General features: G+C 52.4%; 1 protein-coding gene across 3 annotated transcripts in view; it reads left to right on the plus strand.

Annotated features, from left to right (window-relative positions):
* The first annotated feature begins 1,563 nt into the window (after positions 1-1,563).
* Positions 1,564-18,003, plus strand: part of LOC129697619 (uncharacterized) — a 32,191-nt gene continuing 15,751 nt past the window's right edge. For 2 of the 3 annotated variants that reach the window (XM_055636323.1, XM_055636325.1), the window contains exons 1-5: positions 1,564-3,116; positions 7,730-7,907; positions 14,147-14,294; positions 15,671-15,747; positions 17,242-17,406. In XM_055636323.1, the coding sequence (XP_055492298.1) occupies positions 7,784-7,907; positions 14,147-14,294; positions 15,671-15,747; positions 17,242-17,406 (514 nt within the window). In that variant the 5' untranslated portion in view covers positions 1,564-3,116; positions 7,730-7,783. The remainder of the gene's footprint in view (positions 3,117-7,729; positions 7,908-14,146; positions 14,295-15,670; positions 15,748-17,241; positions 17,407-18,003) is intronic. The other variant, XM_055636324.1, reaches the window with a different exon arrangement.

Here is an 18,003-nt window from a genome sequence, read left to right on the forward strand (position 1 = left end):
GTGTGGTGTGGGGGGGGGTGTGTGTGTGTGTGTGTGGGGGGGGTGTGTGTGTGTGTGTGTGTGTGTGGATGTGTGTGTGTGTGTGAGGTAGGGGTGGGTATGTGTGTGTGGGGGGGGGGGTGTGTGTGTGTGTGGGTGGGGGGTGGGGTGTGTGTGTGTGGTGTGTGGTGTGGGAGTGTGGTGTGTGTGTGGGTGGGGGGGGGTTAGTGTGTGTGTGTGTGGGGGGTAGGTAGGTGTGTGTGTGTGTGGGGGGGGGGTTAGTGTGTGTGTGGGGGGGGTAGTGTGTGTGTGGGGGGGGTGGTGTGTGTGTGTGGGTGGGGGGGGGTGTGTAGTGTGTGTGTGTGGGGGGTGGTTAGTGTGTGTGTGTGGGGGGGGGGTTAGTGTGTGTGTGTGGGGGGGTAGTTAGTGTGTGTGTGGGGGGGGTAGTTGTGTGTGTGTGGGGGGGGGGGTTAGTGTGTGTGTGGGGGGGGGTTAGTGTGTGTGTGTGGGGGGGGGGTTGTGTGTGTGTGGGGGGGTAGTTAGTGTGTGTGGGGGGGGGTTAGTTAGTGTGTGTGTGGGGGGGGGTAGTTAGTGTGTGTGCGGGGGGGAGTTAGTGTGTGTGCGGGGGGGGTGGTTAGTGGGTGTTTGCGGGCGGGTAGTGGGGGTGTGTGTGGGGGGGAGGTAGTGGGTGTGGAGTGGGGGGGTTGAGTGTGTGTGTGCGGGGGGGTGTTAGTGTGTGTGTGTGGGGGGGGGGGGTTAGTGTGTGTGTGTGGGGGGGGTAGTTAGTGTGTGTGGGGGGGGGGGTAGTTAGTGTGTGTGTGGGTGGTAGGGGGGGGGGGGGTGTTAGTGTGTGTGCGGGGGGGTAGTTAGTGTGTGTGTGGGGGGGGGTAGTTAGTGTGTGTGGGGGGGGTTAGTTAGTGTGTGTGCGGGGGGGGTAGTTGTGTGTGTGTGGGGGGGGGGTAGTTAGTGTGTGTGGGGGGGTAGTTAGTGTGTGTGTGGGGGGGGGGTAGTTAGTGTGTGTGTGGGGGGGGGGGGGGTTAGTGTGTGTGGTGGGGGGGGTAGTTAGTGTGTGTGTGGGGGGGGGGGGGTAGTGTAGTGTGTGGGGGGGGGGGTAGTTAGTGTGTGTGTGGGGGGGGGGTAGTTAGTGTGTGTGTGGGGGGGGTAGTTAGTGTGTGTGCGGGGGGTAGTTGGTGTGTGTGCGGGGGGGTAGTTAGTGTGTGTGCGGGGGGTAGTTAGTGTGGGTGTGCGGGGGGGGTAGTTAGTGTGTGTGCGGGGGGTGGTTAGTGGGTATGGGGGGGGGAGTTAGTGTGTGTGTGGGGGGGGGTAGTTAGCGTGTGTGTGTGGGGGGGGGTTAGTGTGTGTGTGTGGGGGGGGGGTAGTTAGTGTGTGGGGGGGGGGTAGTTAGCGTGTGTGCGTGCGGGGGGGGGGGTTAGTGTGTGTGCGGGGGGGGGTAGTTAGTGTGTGTGCGGGGGGGTAGTTAGTGTGTGTGCGGGGGGGGGTAGTTAGTGTGTGGGTGGTTAATGTTTATGACGCCCCCCCCCCTACAACTGCACGTTGGGGGAACAGACCCAACGTGTCTGCACTTGGTCTAGTTCTCCTTAATTCTACCACAACCAATGAAGAAGCTGCTAAAGCTATTGCCAACCTCTCAGATGCTCAGTAGCTGTACCTCATACAGAATCACTTTAAACTGGGTCCAACAATAAATATTGTGCTTACTATAAGAATGGATGCTGGCGAAGATTTAACCCTGACTAGTTACGAGCATATCCCTGGCTTGTATATAGCGATCATGTGGATGGCATCTTTTGCCTACCTTGTGCCTTGTTTGTAAACAACAGGAAATCACTTATCGTCAGGTTAAGGTGAGTCACAAACACATACAAGATGTGCAGTAAAATGAAAGTGGCAATGCCTGTGGATTGTGCAAAACAACAGAACAGGTGCTCCTGAATGTATATTGCCATTCACCACTACCTCTACTAATTACCTCTACTAATGCAAGGGCATTCGTTAGCCTTGCCCTGTAAACCAACTCTGGTTCCACAAATCCTGTCATGCCAACCCCCTTTTTGAAAAGCTTTGTACGGGCCTGTCTCTACCAGTCACATCCTCGAAAAATTCTATAACATTCGTCAGACATGATTTACCTTTCATAAATCCATGCTGACTTTGTCCAATGAATTCACCACTTTCCAAATGTGCTGCTATCCCATCTTTAATAACTGACTCTAGCAGTTTCCCCACCACCGATGTTAGACTAACTGGTCTGTAATTCCCCGTTTTCTCTCTCCCTCCCTTTTTAAAAAGTGGGGTTACATTAACTACCCTAGGGACAGGGGGGCAGGGGGTTCAGGGGAGAGATCGGTGACAATATTCAGGCCTGAACATGATGACAGCACATATTAGACACAAGGTGCTGGAGTAATTCACCAGGTCAAGCAGCGTTTCTGGGGAACATGGATTTGTGATGTTTCGGGTCAGGACCTTCCTTCAAAAGGATGATGTGTCACCCATCCATGTTCACCAGAGATGCTCGCTGATCAGAGGCTGTGTGTTGACAAGTGGCCATTACACTAACACTGACCATCATCTTGTGTCCCACCCACAGACTCCGTATACAATGACCCATGTGTAAACCACACCGTCCTGGATCAGCCCTGGAGGAGCACGGATTGTTCCAACACTCAGTGCACAAATGACCAACAAATCTGATAAAAAACCTTGTTGAAGGATGGTACAGATTCAACAGGTAATGTGAGGAAATAATTCCATCAAACTCAGTCAGTGAGGGAGGAGGAGGGGTGAGGACAAGATGGAAGATCAGGTCGTCAGTTATCACAGAGGGACAGGGAGTAAAAACTGGGATGTGGAGATCTCATATTCTGTACCGTGAGAGACGGGGAGGATATGGGGCCGGGATTCACCGGGAGATTATCTGGCAGTGGGTGATATTGAAATAGGACGGGATGCGGACAGATTGTCCTCAATTCCTGGTCTCTCTCTCACTGAATAAAAGACCCCAGTTCAGGGGCTGACTCTCTGATTGTTGTTTCAGTTCTGGAGGATGGAAGATTCCGGAGACTGACGTGTTCCAAAGAATCACTGCTCCGGGAAGAGCCCAGGCTGGTTAAACGGTAGGATTAGAGTTTGCTACTTTGGGACTTAGCTTTTGTCAGGGACGGCCAGACTGGTGATTACGGTCAGATCAGAGGGCCCTCCACATGGACAACGAACACAAACTCCCTGGAGGTTTCTCCCCACAGTGTCTCAGACCATGCAGCAGACTTGGATCTTCATGGAGTCAGGTGGCAGAGCTCCAGCTCCGAGTTTCCCAGTATCGGGCCGTTGATTGGTCGATCAGCCCACTGTGTAGTGTGCTTGGCACGTTACTGCACTCACAGTTCATTAATTGGTTCACAATGAACGACTTGTACAGTGCAAACAAGATGCCCGAACAAAGCCAGGCCCATTTGCCCTCAACTTTTCCTATCCATGCACCAGCCTAAATGTATTTGAAATATTGTTATTCTACCTGCCTCAACTATATCTTCTTCTGGCAGCTCTTCTATCCACCACCCTCTATGTGGAAAATGTTGCCCCTTTGGTTGCTATTAAATCGTTCCCATCTCACCTTAAACCCGTGTTCTCTGGTTCTTGATTCCCCTTCTCTCTGGGCAAAATAAAGCCCCATTCACCCTACTTATTCCCCCCAGGGTTTTCTACACCTCTGCAAGATCACTCCTCAGCTTCATGTTTCTCCGGCATTTTTGTCTACCTAAGCAGTCTTTCCAGGTGAGGCAGAGGTTCACCTGCATCTCCTCCAACCTCATCTATTGCATCCGCTGTTCTAGGTGTCAACTGCTCTACATCAGGCTTGGCGATCGCTTCGCCCAACACCTCCGCTCAGTTCGCAATAACCAACCTGATCTCCCGGTGGCTCAGCACTTCAACTCCCCCTCCCATTCCCAATCCGACCTTTCTGTCCTGGGCCTCCTCCATGGCCAGAGTGAGTCCCACCGCTAATTGGAGGAGCAGCACCTTATATTTCTCTTGGGCTGTCTGCACCCCAGCGGTATGAACATTGACTTCTCCAATTTCAGGTAGTCCCTGCTTTCTCCCTCCTTCCCCTCCCCTTCCCAGCTCTCCCACAGCCCACTGTCTCCGCCTCTTCCTTTCTTCTTCCTGCATCCCCCCCCCCCCCCACATCAGTCTGAAGAAGGGTCTTGACCCGAAACGTCACCTATTCCTTCGCTCCATAGACACTCCTCACCCGCTGAGTTTCACCAGCATTTTTGTCTTCCCTCAGTCTCATGTGCTCGCTAGTCCCAGCTTAACCAACCTCTCCCTGTAGCTCAGGCCCTTGTCCTGGCAATATCCTCGTTAAGCTGCTCTGTGCCCCTCCCTCCAGCTTGAGGTTCCTAATACAAAACCTACAAATGAATGAATGAATGAATGAACACACACAATCATTGTTTATACATTTATATAACGTTTCTAGTTTCTTTATTTTGAATTTTTAAATGTATTTCTGAATTGTTTGACCATGTTTATTCTGATTAATTTTAAACACCATTTATTCCCTAATGTATATTTTAGTTGTAATATTTTCCCTTAAATACAATTTAAATAACATATGGATAGCCGCATGGAACGGATAGGTTCAGAGTAATATGGGACTAGCCAAATGGGACTAGTTTAGATGAGGCATGGTGGTCATTGTTGCCGAGATGGGCCAAAGGGCCAGCTTCTGTCCTGTATGACTCTAATTGGGTCTTATTATTCCCTACATAGAAACATAGAAAACTTCATCTGCTGTCCATCTGGCCTCTCACCCAACCTGTCCAATTCATAGAAACATAGAAAATAGGTGCAGGAGTAGGTCATTCGGCCCTTCGAGCCTGCACCGCCATTCAATATGATCATGGCTGATCATCCAACTCAATATCCTGCACCTGCATTCTCTCCATACCCCCTGATCCCTTTAGCTACAAGGGCCACATCTAACTCCCTCTTAAATATAGCCAATGAACTGGCCTCAACTACTCTCTGTGGCAGAGAGTTCCAGAGATTCACCACTCTCTGTGTGAAAAATGTTTTTCTCATCTCGGTCCTAAAGGATTTCCCCATTTTCCTTAAACTGTGACCCCCTTGTTCTGGACTTCCCCAACATCGGGAACAATCTTCCTGCATCTAGCCTGTACAACCCCTTAAGAATGTTGCAAGTTTCTATAAGACTTCCCCTCGATCTTCTAAATTCTAGCGAGTACAAGCCAAGTCTATCCAGTCTTTCTTCATATGAAAGTCCTGGCATCCCAGGAATCAATCTGGTGAACCTTCTCTGTACTCCCTCTATGGCAAGAATGTCTTTCCTCAGATTTGGAGACCAAAACTGTATGCAATACTCCAGGTGTGGTCTCACCAAGACCCTGTACAACTGCAGTAGAATCTTCCTGCTCCTATACTCAAATCCTTTTGCTATGAATGCTAACATACCATTCGCTTTCTTCACTGCCTGCTGCACCTGCATGCCTACTTTTAATGACTGGCGTACCATGACACCCAGGTCTCGCTGCATCTCCCCTTTTCCTAATCGGCCACCATTCAGATAATAGTCTACTTTCCTGCTTTTGTCAGCAAAGATTCTACTGCAGTTGTACAGGGTCTGGGATGTCAGGACTTTCATATGAAGAAAGACTGGATAGACTCGGCTTGTACTTGCTAGAATTTAGAAGATTGAGGGGGGGGGGGGGGGTATAGAAACTTACAAAATTCTTAAGGGGTTGACCAGACTAGATGCAGGAAGATTGTTCCCGATGTTGGGGAAGTCCACGACAAGGGGTCACAGTTTAAGGATAAGGGGGAAATCCTTTAGGACCGAGATGAGAAAAACATTTTTCACACAGAAAGTGGTGAATCTCTGGAACTCTCTGCCACAGAAGGTAGTTGAGGCCAGTTCATTGGTTATATTTAAGAAGGAGTTAGATGTGGCCCTTGTGGATAAAGGGGTCAGGGGGTATGGAGAGAAGGCAGGTGCAGGATACTGAGTTGGATGATCAGCCATGATCATATTGAGTGGCGGTGCAGGCTCGAAGGGCCGAATGGCCTACTCCTGCAACAATTTTGTATGTTTCTATGAATTGGACAGGTTGGGTGAGAGGCCAGATGGACGGCAGATGAAGTTTAACGTGGATAAATGTGAGGTTATCCACTTTGGTAGCAAAAACAGCAAGGCAGATTACTATCTAAATGGCGTCAAGTTGGGAAAAGGGGAAGTACAACGGGATCTGGGGGTCCTTGTTCATTAGTCAATGAAAGTAAGCATGCAGGTACAGCAGGCAGTGAAGAAAGCAAATGGCATGTTGGCCTTTATTGCAAGAGGAGTTGGGTATAGGAACAAAGAGGTCCTTCTGCAGTTGTACAGAGCCCTAGTGAGACCACACCTGGAGTATTGCGTGCAGTTTTGGTCCCCTAATTTGAGGAAGAACATTCTTGCTATTGAGGGAGTGCAGTGTAGGTTTACAAGGTTAATTCCCGGGATGGCGGGACTGTCATATGCTGAGACAATGGAGTGGCTGGGCTTGTATACTCTAGAGTTTAGAAGGATGAGAGAGAATCTTATTGAAACGTATAAGATTATTAAGGGTTTGGACAGGCTAGAGGCAGGAAACATGTTCCCGATGTTGGGGGAGTTCAGTTCCAGGGGCCACAGTTTAAGAATAAGGGGTAAGGAAACCTTTTTTCTCACAGAGAGTTGTGAGTGAGTCTCGGTCTCAGAGGGCGGTGGAGGCCGGTTCTCTAGAGAGAGCTAGATAGGGCTCTTAAAAATAGCGGAGTCAGGGGATATGGGTAGAAGGCAGGAACGGGGTACTGATTGGGGATGATCAGCCATGATCACATTGAATGGCGGTGCTGGCTCGAAGGGCCGAATGGCCTACTCCTGCACCTATTGTCTATTTATCGTCAATTGTCAAATCAGTGGCAGGTCTTGTTTAATCCAGGGGACCCACATTGAGTCCGTTTTAGGGAGAAGTTGATCATGTTTAGTTTCATATCATTTGATGACCATTGAATCTGAATCAACTGAATATTGATTATACAACATGTGAAGAGGCCCTTTGGCCCTGTGTCTGCACTAACCATAAATCACACATTCACACTAACTCTATGTTTTCCCACTTCTGCATTAAATTCCTGCACACATCTGGCAATTTACAGAGGCCAATTAACTTACAAATCCACTTGTCCTTGAATGTGGGAGGAATCTGGAGCACCCGGAGTAAACCCACACAAAGAATTGTTAAACTGTACTCAGCCAACCCCACAGGTTGGGACCTAACCCAGGTCTCTGGCGTTGTGAGGCAGCAGCTCTACTAGCTCCACCAGTATGTCACCCACAATGTTTAATTTAATGGGTACTTGGCCTGGAGCTGTAGGTTCACCAGCTGTCAATGCACATTTGGGGTGAGGGCTGGGGTTTGCTGCCTCAACCTGGAATTGTCCTGCCACAGGTCTTCAGTAACATGAGCAGGGCTCATGGAGCAGGGCTGCGGTGGGGAGTGTGGGTGGGGAGGGTGAGGGTGAGGGTGAGGGCAGCAGCTCACTGCTAACGGACACAGATCAGGCTGGACTATGGGCTGAGATCAACCATTCACACTAACTATGTTATCCCACTTCAGCATCCAAATCTACCCGGTCTCCTGCTGCACTGTGGGACCAGGTACATTTTACAATGTTTATATTTGTCCAGGTGCCCATCCCAGCGTGAGAGACGGGGAGGTGACCAGAGAAGTGTGTTTCAAAGATGTTGGTGACGGTGGGTCTGGAGAAGAGTGCAAGGACAAGCTGGACATCAAGGTTAAAAAACTGCAGCAGTTACTTTGTGTATGAGCTGAAGCCAACACACAGTGACCAGGTGTATTGTACAGGTACGTGGCTGTTACATATTGACAAGAGATGTGAGGGGTTGTGTGGAAACGCAGGGCTGTCCTGAGTCACTAATACACCAGATCCCACCTCAGTTAGTGATCACTATTTTTGGTTCCCCCGCACCCTATCTGAAGTAAGCTGTCCAGTGTGAGGATCTACCTCGTTATCGGCCTATTAGTTTGTGATGGTGAGTAGTTGTTCAAAGCTTGGACTCTCTAACCATTGAGTTTGGTCTTTATCTACACAAGTACAGACCCTTCAGCACACACCTGCACTGACCATGATGCTGATTTGAAATATATCCTTCCATTCTCCACCTCGCCATGCTTTTGGCCTAATGCTGACGCAGCATTGTTGCCATAACTGCTTCATTCAGCACCTCAGCTGTACAGACTGGGCATCGACCACTCTGTGTGAAAATAGATGTTGCCTGGTAAATCTCCTTTAAACTTTCTGCTCTCACCTTAAACCTATCCCCTCTGGTATTGGACATTAATCCGACCCTGTCTATGCCTCCCATACACTATGTATTTCTATCAAGCCACCTGTCAGCTGTGGTCCGAATAATCTGAAGAAGGGTCTCGACCCGAAACGTCACCCATTCCTTCTCTCTAGAGATGCTGCCTGTCCCACTGAGTTACTCCAGCAGTTTGTGTCTATCTTTGAAAAATAAACCAAGTGTGTCCAACCTCCCCTACAACTAATAGTGTCTAATCCAGGCAACATTCTGGTAAAACTCTTCTGCACTCTCTCCAAATGCTCCACAGAGAAGCTAAGCCTGTTCTCCCTGTGGCTGAGGTGATTTAGATGGGATATTTTAAACTAATGAGGAATATAGACTTTGCAATAAACTTTGCACTCTATCAGAGGTAGAATTTTATGATGAGGGTGATGAGATTTAGAAGGCAGATGAGTGGAGTTACCTTCTCCAGAGAGTAGTGGCCAACTGGAATACACTGCCTCAGAAACCTTTATTTGGGTGATGTTGTTATATGTTAGACAGTACTAGACCAAGTGGGACCCGTTGGGACCTGTTCCCCCAACGCAATATTCCACCACTCACATGCTCCCCCCAACGCAAAACGTCCCCCCAATGCAATATTCCACCACTCACAATATTCCACCACTCATCCATAGCCCCCAATGCAACACGTCCCCCAACGCAATATTCCACCACTCACAATATTCCACCACTCATCCATAGCCCCCAATCGCAACCCGTCCCCACCAACAATATTCAATATTCCACCACTTCCACCACCCACAATATTCCACCACTCATCCATAGCCCCCAACTGCGCAAGCGCGGCTCGTTCCCCTCATCCACCAACACTTCCACCCCCTCCTCTTCACCCTCCCTCTTCTCTCACCTCCTCCACTCCCTCGCTCTCCTGTCCCTCCCTATACAATACAATACCGTTTATTGTCATTTGAACCTCAAATGAAGTTCAAACGAAATTTGGTTTCTGCAGTCATTCAACAAGAAAACAAACCTAGACACAGAATTAACACAATTTACACAAACATCCATCAGAGTGAATCTCCTCCTCACTGTGATGGAAGGCAAAGTCATTGTCTCTCCCCTGTTTTCCATTCTTCTCCGGATGTTAATGGCAAGTCCCCCGGTGGACGATGGCAAGTCCCGCGGCCATTAAAGCCCCTGCCGGGCGATGTAAGGCCACGCTCCGGGTCTTGATGTTGGAGCCCCCGGCAGACGATGGCAAGTCCCGTGGCCATTAAAGCCGCGCCGGGCGATGTAAGGCCACGCTCCGGGTCGTTTTCAACTCCTCAATTCCGGTGGGAGAAGTTGCCGTTGCGGGAGCTCTGTAAAGCGGTCTCCCACCAGGGACCCGCGAGCTCCCGATGTCACTGTCCACCGGGCCTGTGGCTGGAGCCTCCGATGCTCCAAAGTCAGGTCGCAGCCGCGCGCCACCACAGCTCTCCCCGCTCCGAAGCCGGCCAGCTCCACGATGGTGAGTCCGCAGGCTCCGTGTCTGGAGCCCCCTGGTCGTTCCGGTTGGAGGCGGCTCCACGGTGCCAGGCCCCAACGACAACGGAGACCCAACAGGGAAAAGGTCGGGTCCCCCGTACAGGGATGAGATTTAAATGTTTCCCCCGCCCCCCACATAGACACAGCTACAAACAATATATAAACTACCTCCCACTTCTATCCCCTCTCCTCCTCCCCTCATACACTCCTTCCCTCCCTCACCTCTCCCTCCTTCACCTTTCCCCTACCCTCAGTCACTTCCTACCCTCACCTTTCTCCTATCACACTCCCCCACTAAACACAATGTTTAAATAATATTTCCCCCACTCCCTCCCTCTCCTTACAACAATACAACAAATCTCTCATTGCACTGAGTGGAACATTGTTGATTAGCAGCGAATGTAAATGAGATCCCATTGTGACATCATAGCTGGAACCTGCCGGAATCTGCCGGCAGCATCCGCCAAGTTATTGGTCTCAAACTGGGGTTTTGTAAAGTTAAAAATGTTAATAACTTGTAAAATATAACATCAACCTGAACAAAACCTGATACAAACCACAACGGGACAATTGTGAGTAAGGTGGTGCAAAACTTGTAGTGCTGTCCGGTATCATATTGGCAAAGGTCCAGGAGCACATGGATACACTTACATAGAAACAAACAAGATGAGAGTTTTAATAATATACGAGACCAAGTGGGACCCATTGGGCAACGCAATATTCCACCACTCACCCGTTTCCCCAACACAACCCGTTCAATATTCCCCCAACAGAACCCATTCCCCCAACGCAATATTCCACCACTCACCCGTTCCCCCAACACAACCCGTTTCCACCACTCACCCATTCCCCCGACACAACCCGTTTCCACCACTCACCCATTCCCCCAACACAACCCATTCCCCCAACAGCAATGTATTCCACCACCCCCATTTCCAACCCGCCACTCACCCGGGTTTTGTAAAGTTAAAAATGTTAATAACTCCCCCAACACAACCCAAAACCTGATTTGTGAGTAAGGTGGTGCCACCACTCACCCGGTTCCCCCAGACACACACTTACCCAAGATGAGAGTTTCCACACACCCATTCCCCCAAACAACGCAATTTCCACCACTCACCCATTCCCCCAACACAACCCATTCCCAGGGCTGCCAACTCTCACAATTTGAGCGTGAGAATCACGCCCTCAAGCAAACTCTCACGCCCTCACGCTGATCAGAGGTTTCTCACCCTCTGTGGTGAGAAATTCTGGGATCAACAAAAATGTAAAAACTCAGATAAACTGCATGGGTCCGCGGGTGTTGGAGAGCCGGTGCTGAGGGAAGGATGGGAGCAGAACCAGCGGCGGGAACAGATGCGGGGAGCCAGGGCTGGGGAGTTTGCGGGGCTGGCGAGTGTTTGCGCGGCTAGCGAGTCGCTCGCTGCAGCTTCGGTCATGGAGCACTCCGGACAGTGCGAGTGTCCCGGGCCGTCGGGGGCGTCGGAAGCTCCGTTGCCGCGAGAGTCTCTGTGCCGAAGGGACAGACTCTCAAAGGGAGGAGGAGAGAGAGAGAGAGGGGAAGGAGACAGGGGGGAGAGAGAGAGGGGGGAGAGAGAGAGAGAGAGAGGGGGAGAGAGGAGAGGGAGAGAGGAGAGAGAGAGAGAGAGAGGGAGGGGGAGAGAGAGAGGGGGGAGAGGGAGATAGAGGGGAGGGAGGGGGCGAGAGAAGGGAGGAGAGAGAGAGAGAGAGGGGAGGGAGGGGGAAGAGAGAGGAAAGGTAGAGAGAGACAGAGGGGCAAAGAGAATGGGAGATAGAGGGGAGGAAGAGAGAGAGTGGTAAAAGAGAGAGGGGAGAGAGAGGGAGAGGTGAGAGGAGAGACAGAAAGAGGGAGAGAGAGAGAGGAGAGTGTGTGGAGAGTGAGAGGGAGAGAGAGGGGGAGATAGAGAGGGAGGGAGAGAGGGAGAGAGGGGGACAGTACTGTACACTGAGAGTGGGAGGGAGAGAGAGGGAGGAAGAGAGAGAGAGGGGGGAGATCTGAATCTGAAATTCGCCTAGGTGACTGACAGGGGAGAGATAGAGGGGGGAAGAGAGAGTCGGGTTGAGAGGAGAGAGAGTGCATCCTGGAGGACAACCAGTAGCTGCTGGAAGTAAGTACCAAGCACTGGGTAGAAACGGTGGAAGGTCGTGGACTACAAATGGGGGTGGGTGGTGAAAGCATCCTGCTTGCCTGCTAGATTTTCACTTACTGTAACTGCAGGAAAACTGTTCCCGATGTTGGGGGCGTTCAGAACCATTGGTCACAGTTTAAGAATAAAGGTGGGGGGGGGGCAGTTAGGACTGAGATGAGAACAAACTTTCTTCACGCAGAGAGTTGTGAATCTGTGGAATTCTCTGCCACAGAAAGCAGTGCAGGCCAATTCACTGGATGTTTTCAAGAGAGAGTTACATTTAGTTATTGGGGCTGACAACATCAAGGGGTATGGGGGAAAAACAGGAAAGAGGTACTGATTTTAGATGAATAGCCATGATCATATTGGATGGCAGTGCTGGCTCGAAGGGCTGAATGGCCTATTCCTGAACCTATTTTCTATGCTTGAGTATATGGCAATAAAACTCGACCACTTGATTTTGAAGCATTCATGCATGGTGGAGGTATAATGTAGTCATAGAGTGATACAGTGTGAAAACAGGCCCTTCGGCACAACTTGCCCACACCCGCCAACATGTCCCAGCTACGCCACCTGCTTTTGGTCCATACCTCCAAACCTGTTCTATCCATGTATCAGTCTAACTGTTTCTTTTAAATGTTGGGATGGTGCCTGCCTCAACTACCTCCTCTGGCAGCTTGTTCCATACACCCACCACCTTTATCCCTTTGTGTGGATAAAGTTACCCCATAAAAAGTTACCTCTTAAAAATACTTCATACAAAAAACATTGAAATCATACTTCTACAGGGCACTAAAACATGATTTTAATACATCAAATTTCAAAAAGTTCCTACCCTTGGAGGGGAGACCCCCTTCTTCCACATCTTCTCCCCACTCGGTTGCTCCAAGGCCAGTGATCAGTGATCGCACAGCCTCCCCCCTTTCAAAAACGCTCCAATCCAAATTAAAGCATATATATTGCATTCAAGTGTAAGTTAAAAGACTTGCTGCTGTATGCACCATATTGCACAATTCCAATGGTAGGGGGACACCCTCCTCCCCCCCCCCCCCCCCCCCCCCCCCCTCCCCCATCCCCCCTCCCCCCCCCCCCCCCTCCCCCCCCCCACCCCCCCCCCCCCCCCCCCCCCCTCCCAACACTCCATCCCCTCACTCTCCCAACTTTTCTCACACTCACTCAACCCATCTCCCCATGTTGGCAGCCCTTGGATGCCCCCAACGCAATATTTCACCACTCACCCATAGCCCCCTATTACGCAGGCATGTCTCATTTGCCCATTCCCCAACCAACCACTGCCTCTCCCCCTCTGCACCCTCCCTCTTCCCTCGCATTCTTCCCTCTTCCTCTTCCCTCTTCCCTCTCAACCCCTCCCCTTCTCTCTTCCCTCTTCCCCTCCCCTCTTCTCTCTCCTCTCCTCCCCCATCCCTCCCTCACCCTCCTTCACCCTCCCTCTCCATTCCCCTCTCCTCCTCTCTTCCTCCATTCCCTCCCTCACCACTCCCTCCTTCACCTTTCCCCCACCCTGTCACTCCTTCCCACCCTCCCTCCCTCCATCACCCCACTTCCCTCCCTACCCACTCCTTTCCCTATATCGTCCTGCTCCCCCACTCCTCAACTCTCCCCATCCACTCGCCATTAAACACAATGTTAATATAACATTTCTTTCCTCCCCCACTCCCTCCCTCCCTCTCCTTACAACAATGTAACAAATCTCGTGTTGCGCTGGGTGGAAGACGGTTGATGGGCAGGTTATGTAAATGAGATCCCATTGTGATGTCATTGTTGGGTGGAGCACTGGTGATGGGCAGTTTATGTAAATAAGATCCCATTGTGACGTCATAGCTTTAACTGCCACTGCAGTGTTCAAGTCAGTCTTTCTCAAACTGGATTTTGTAAAGTTGAAAATGTGAATAACTTGTAAAATATAACATCAATTTGAACAAAATTTGATAAAAACACAGAAGCCAATTGTGAGTAAGGTGGTCCAAAAATTGTAGCGCTATCGTGTACCGCTTTGGTGTCGTTCCAGGGATGAATCGCATACATGCATGCTGGGTATTAACTGGACATTAACTTTGACCATTATGATATCCCCCAGCCGCAGACTCCGCACTCGGTGACCCGTGTGTAAACCACACCGTCCTGGACCAGCCCTGGAGGAGCACGGATTGTACCGACACTGAGTGCAGCAATGGACAATGGCAGAATGATGAAAAGCACGGAGTGGGGTGGTACAGATTTAAGAGGTGAAACAAAGAGATCATTGCGTTAGTCAATGACCTAGAAAATGTTTTGGAAACACAAGGCAGTGAGGGAAAATAGATTGAGAGCAAGGGTGATCAGTGTCGGGAATGGGTCAGTGTGGATACGGGGAGACTGGGATCATCAGTGTCAGGAATGGGTCAGTGTAGATACAGGGAGACTGGGATCATCAGTGTCGGGAATGGGACAGTGTGGATACAGACTATCATCAGGGAATGGGACAGTGTGGATCTGGGATCATCAGTGTCGGGAATGGGTCAGTGTGGATACAGGGAGACTGGGATCATCAGTGTCGGGAATGGGTCAGTGTGGATACAGGGAGACTGGGATCATCAGTGTCGGGAATGGGTCAGTGTGGATACAGGGAGACTGGGATCATCAGTGTCGGGAATGGGTCAGTGTAGATACAGGGAGACTGGGATCATCAGTGTCGGGAATGGGACAGTGTGGATACAGGGAGACTGGGATCATCAGTGTCGGGGATGGGACAGTGTGGATACAGGGAGACTGGGATCATCAGTGTCGGGAATGGGACAGTGTGGATACAGGGAGACTGGGATCATCAGTGTCGGGGATGGGACAGTGTGGATGGGAGACTGGGATCATCAGTGTCGGGAATGGGACAGTTTGGATACAGGGAGCCTATTTCTATAGAAATGCTACACTTGTCGCTTTACCTCCCCCCTCGACTCCATTCAAGGACCCAAGCAGTCGTTCCAGGTGCGGCAGAGGTTCACCTGCACCTCCTCAACCTCATCTATTGCATCCACTGCTCTAGGTGTCAGTTGCTCTACATCCAACCTTTTTGTCCTGGGCCTCCTCCAGGGCCAGAGTGAGGACCACCATAAATTGGAGGAGCAACACCTCATATTTCGCTTGGGCAGTTTGCACCCCAGCAGTATGAACATTGACTTCTCCAATTTCAGATAGTCCCTCATTTCTCCTCCCCTTCCCAGCTCTTCCTCAGCCCTCTTCCTTTCTTCTTGCCCCCACCCTCACATGAGTCCGAAGAAGGGTTTCAACCCGAAACGTTGCTTATTTCCTTTGCTCCATAGATGCTGCCTCACCCGCTGAGATTCTCCAGCATTTTTGTCTACCACAGAAGAATTCTGGTCCATATGCATTTAAATGGTTTTGATAAAAGAGTCAGCCTGGACGTTGTGGGCTGAAGGGCCATTACTGCACTGTACAAGCTGCATGACAATAGAGAATAGATAATAGACATTAGACCCTTGACTCTGTTGAAGGGGCAAAAATGAATCCCTGTGGTGAGTGAATATTGAGAGTGGGCCCATTGCCGGCCTCTCTCTGGGTGAACAAACTCTCAGTTCAGGAACTAACTCTCTGATTGTTGTTTCAGTTCTGGCGGATGGAAGATTCCCGAGACTGTTGTTCCCACCCATCACTGCTCCGGGACGAGCCCAGGCTGGTTAAACGGTAGGGTCAGAGTTTGTAAATCTGGGGCTCGGGGAATGGCCGGGGAGGGTCAGAAGCCCCGCCCCTGATGGGCACTGACAGGTGAAGCCCCGCCCCTGATGGGCACTGACAGGTGAAGCCCCGCCCCTGATGGGCACTGACAGGTGAAGCCCCACCCCTGATGGGGTGAAGCCCCACCCCTGACACTGACAGGTGAAGCCCCTCCCCTGATGGGCACTGACAGGTGAAGCCCCGCCCCTGATGGGTGCTGACAGGTGAAGCCCCGCCCCTGATGGGCACTGACAGGTGAAGCCCCGCCCCTGATGGGCACTGACAGGTGAAGCCCCGCCCCTGATGGGCACTGACAGGTGAAGCCCCGCCCCTGATGGGCACTGACAGGTGAAGCCCCGCCCCTGATGGGCACTGACAAATGAAGCCCCTCCCCTGATGGGCACTGACAGGTGAAGCCCCGCCCCTTATGGGTGCTGACAGGTGAAGCCCCGCCCCTGATGGGGCACTGACAGGTGAAGCCCCGCCCCTGGTGGGCACTGGCAGGTGAAGCCCCTCCCCTGATGGGCACTGGCAGGTGAAGCCCCTCCCCTGGTGGGCACTGACAGGTGAAGCCCCGCCCCTGATGGGCACTGGCAGGTGAAGCCCCGCCCCTGATGGGCACTGACAGGTGAAGCCCCGCCCCTGGTGGGCACTGGCAGGTGAAGCCCCTCCCCTGATGGGCACTGACAGGCGAAGCCCCTCCCCTGGTGGGCACTGGCAGGTGAAGCCCCGCCCCCGCATGGGCGCTGGCAGGTGAAGCCCCTCCCCTGATGGGCACTGACAGGTGAAGCCCCTCCCCTGATGGGCACTGACAGGTGAAGCCCTGCCCCTGATGGGTGCACTGACAGGTGAAGCCCCGCCCCTGATGGGCACTGACAGGTGAAGCCCCGCCCCTGACACTGACAGGTTGAAGCCCCGCCCCTTATGGGTGGCTGACCCCCGCCCCTGATGGGCACTGGCAGGTGAAGCCCCGCCCCTGATGGGCACTGACAGGTGAAGCCCCGCCCCTGATGGGCACTGACAGGTGAAGCCCCGCCCCTGATGGGCACTGACAGGTGAAGCCCCGCCCCTGATTGAGGGTCAGATGAAGCCCCGCCCCTGATGGGCACTGACAGGTGAAGCCCCGCCCCTGACATGTCAGCACCCATCATGGTCGGGGCTTGTGTTTCTAGTCATGTTTCTAGAATGGCAGAATTAGGCCATTCGGCCCATCACGTCTACTCCACCATTCTCTTGCCTTGCCCCCGTATCTCCAGACCCAGCACCCCAGGGTGCCAGCACCAGGAGCTGGTCTCAGGAAGCAGCTGCTGCTGTGGGGAGGGTGAGGGCAGCAGATCAGCACTGACTGATACAGATCAGCCCAGAGTGTGGGTCGTGATCACTGTTACACTGGCTCCAGATTCACATTCCCAACCGCACTGTGGGACCAGGTACATTTTACAATGTTTATCAACCTCATTCCAGGTTCCCATCCCAGTGTGGGAGACGGGGAGGTGAACAGGACAGTCTGTTTCACCTGGGATGGAAACAACTGTAACAGACAGCAGGAGATCAAGGTGAAACACTGCGGAGGTTTCTTTGTGTATCGGCTGGAGCCCACACTCTGCTGTGACAACGTGTATTGTACAGGTACGTCGCTGTTCACAGCAACTCATCTGGGAGGTTGTTGGGAAAATCTGGAGAGCGACAAGTTGGCAATTTTCCAATCCCCGGTCTGTGTGTGTGATCATCTCAGGTCCCAGTCCCACACCGACTGCCTGAGCCAATCCACCGGGGCCTGACCCCCACAGACCCCGTCACTGCTCCCACCCCGTTCCCCACCCACTCCGTCACTGCCCCCACCCCGTCCCCTCCCCTCCCCACCCCGTCACTCCCCCACCCCGTCACTGCCCCTGCCCCCACCCTCCCCTCCCCCACCCCGTCCCCTCCCCCCCCCGTCACTGCCCCCACCCCGTCACTGTCCCCACCCCGTCCTGCCCCCACCCCGTCACTGCCCCCACCCCGTCCCCTCCCCCTCCCCCACCCCGTCCCCTCCCCCACCCCGTCACTGCCCCTCCCCTCCCCGTCCCCCCCCCACCCCGTCACTGCCCCCCACCCCGTCACTGCCCCCACCCCACCCCCCTCCCCTCCCCTCCCCAACCCCCACCCCTCCCCCTCCCCAACCCCGTCACTGCCCCCACCCCGTCCCCTCCCCCCCCCCCACCCCGTCCCCCCCCACCCACCCCC

Source organism: Leucoraja erinacea, chromosome 5 (genome assembly GCF_028641065.1).
Source record: "Leucoraja erinacea ecotype New England chromosome 5, Leri_hhj_1, whole genome shotgun sequence".
NCBI lineage: Eukaryota > Metazoa > Chordata > Chondrichthyes > Rajiformes > Rajidae > Leucoraja > Leucoraja erinaceus.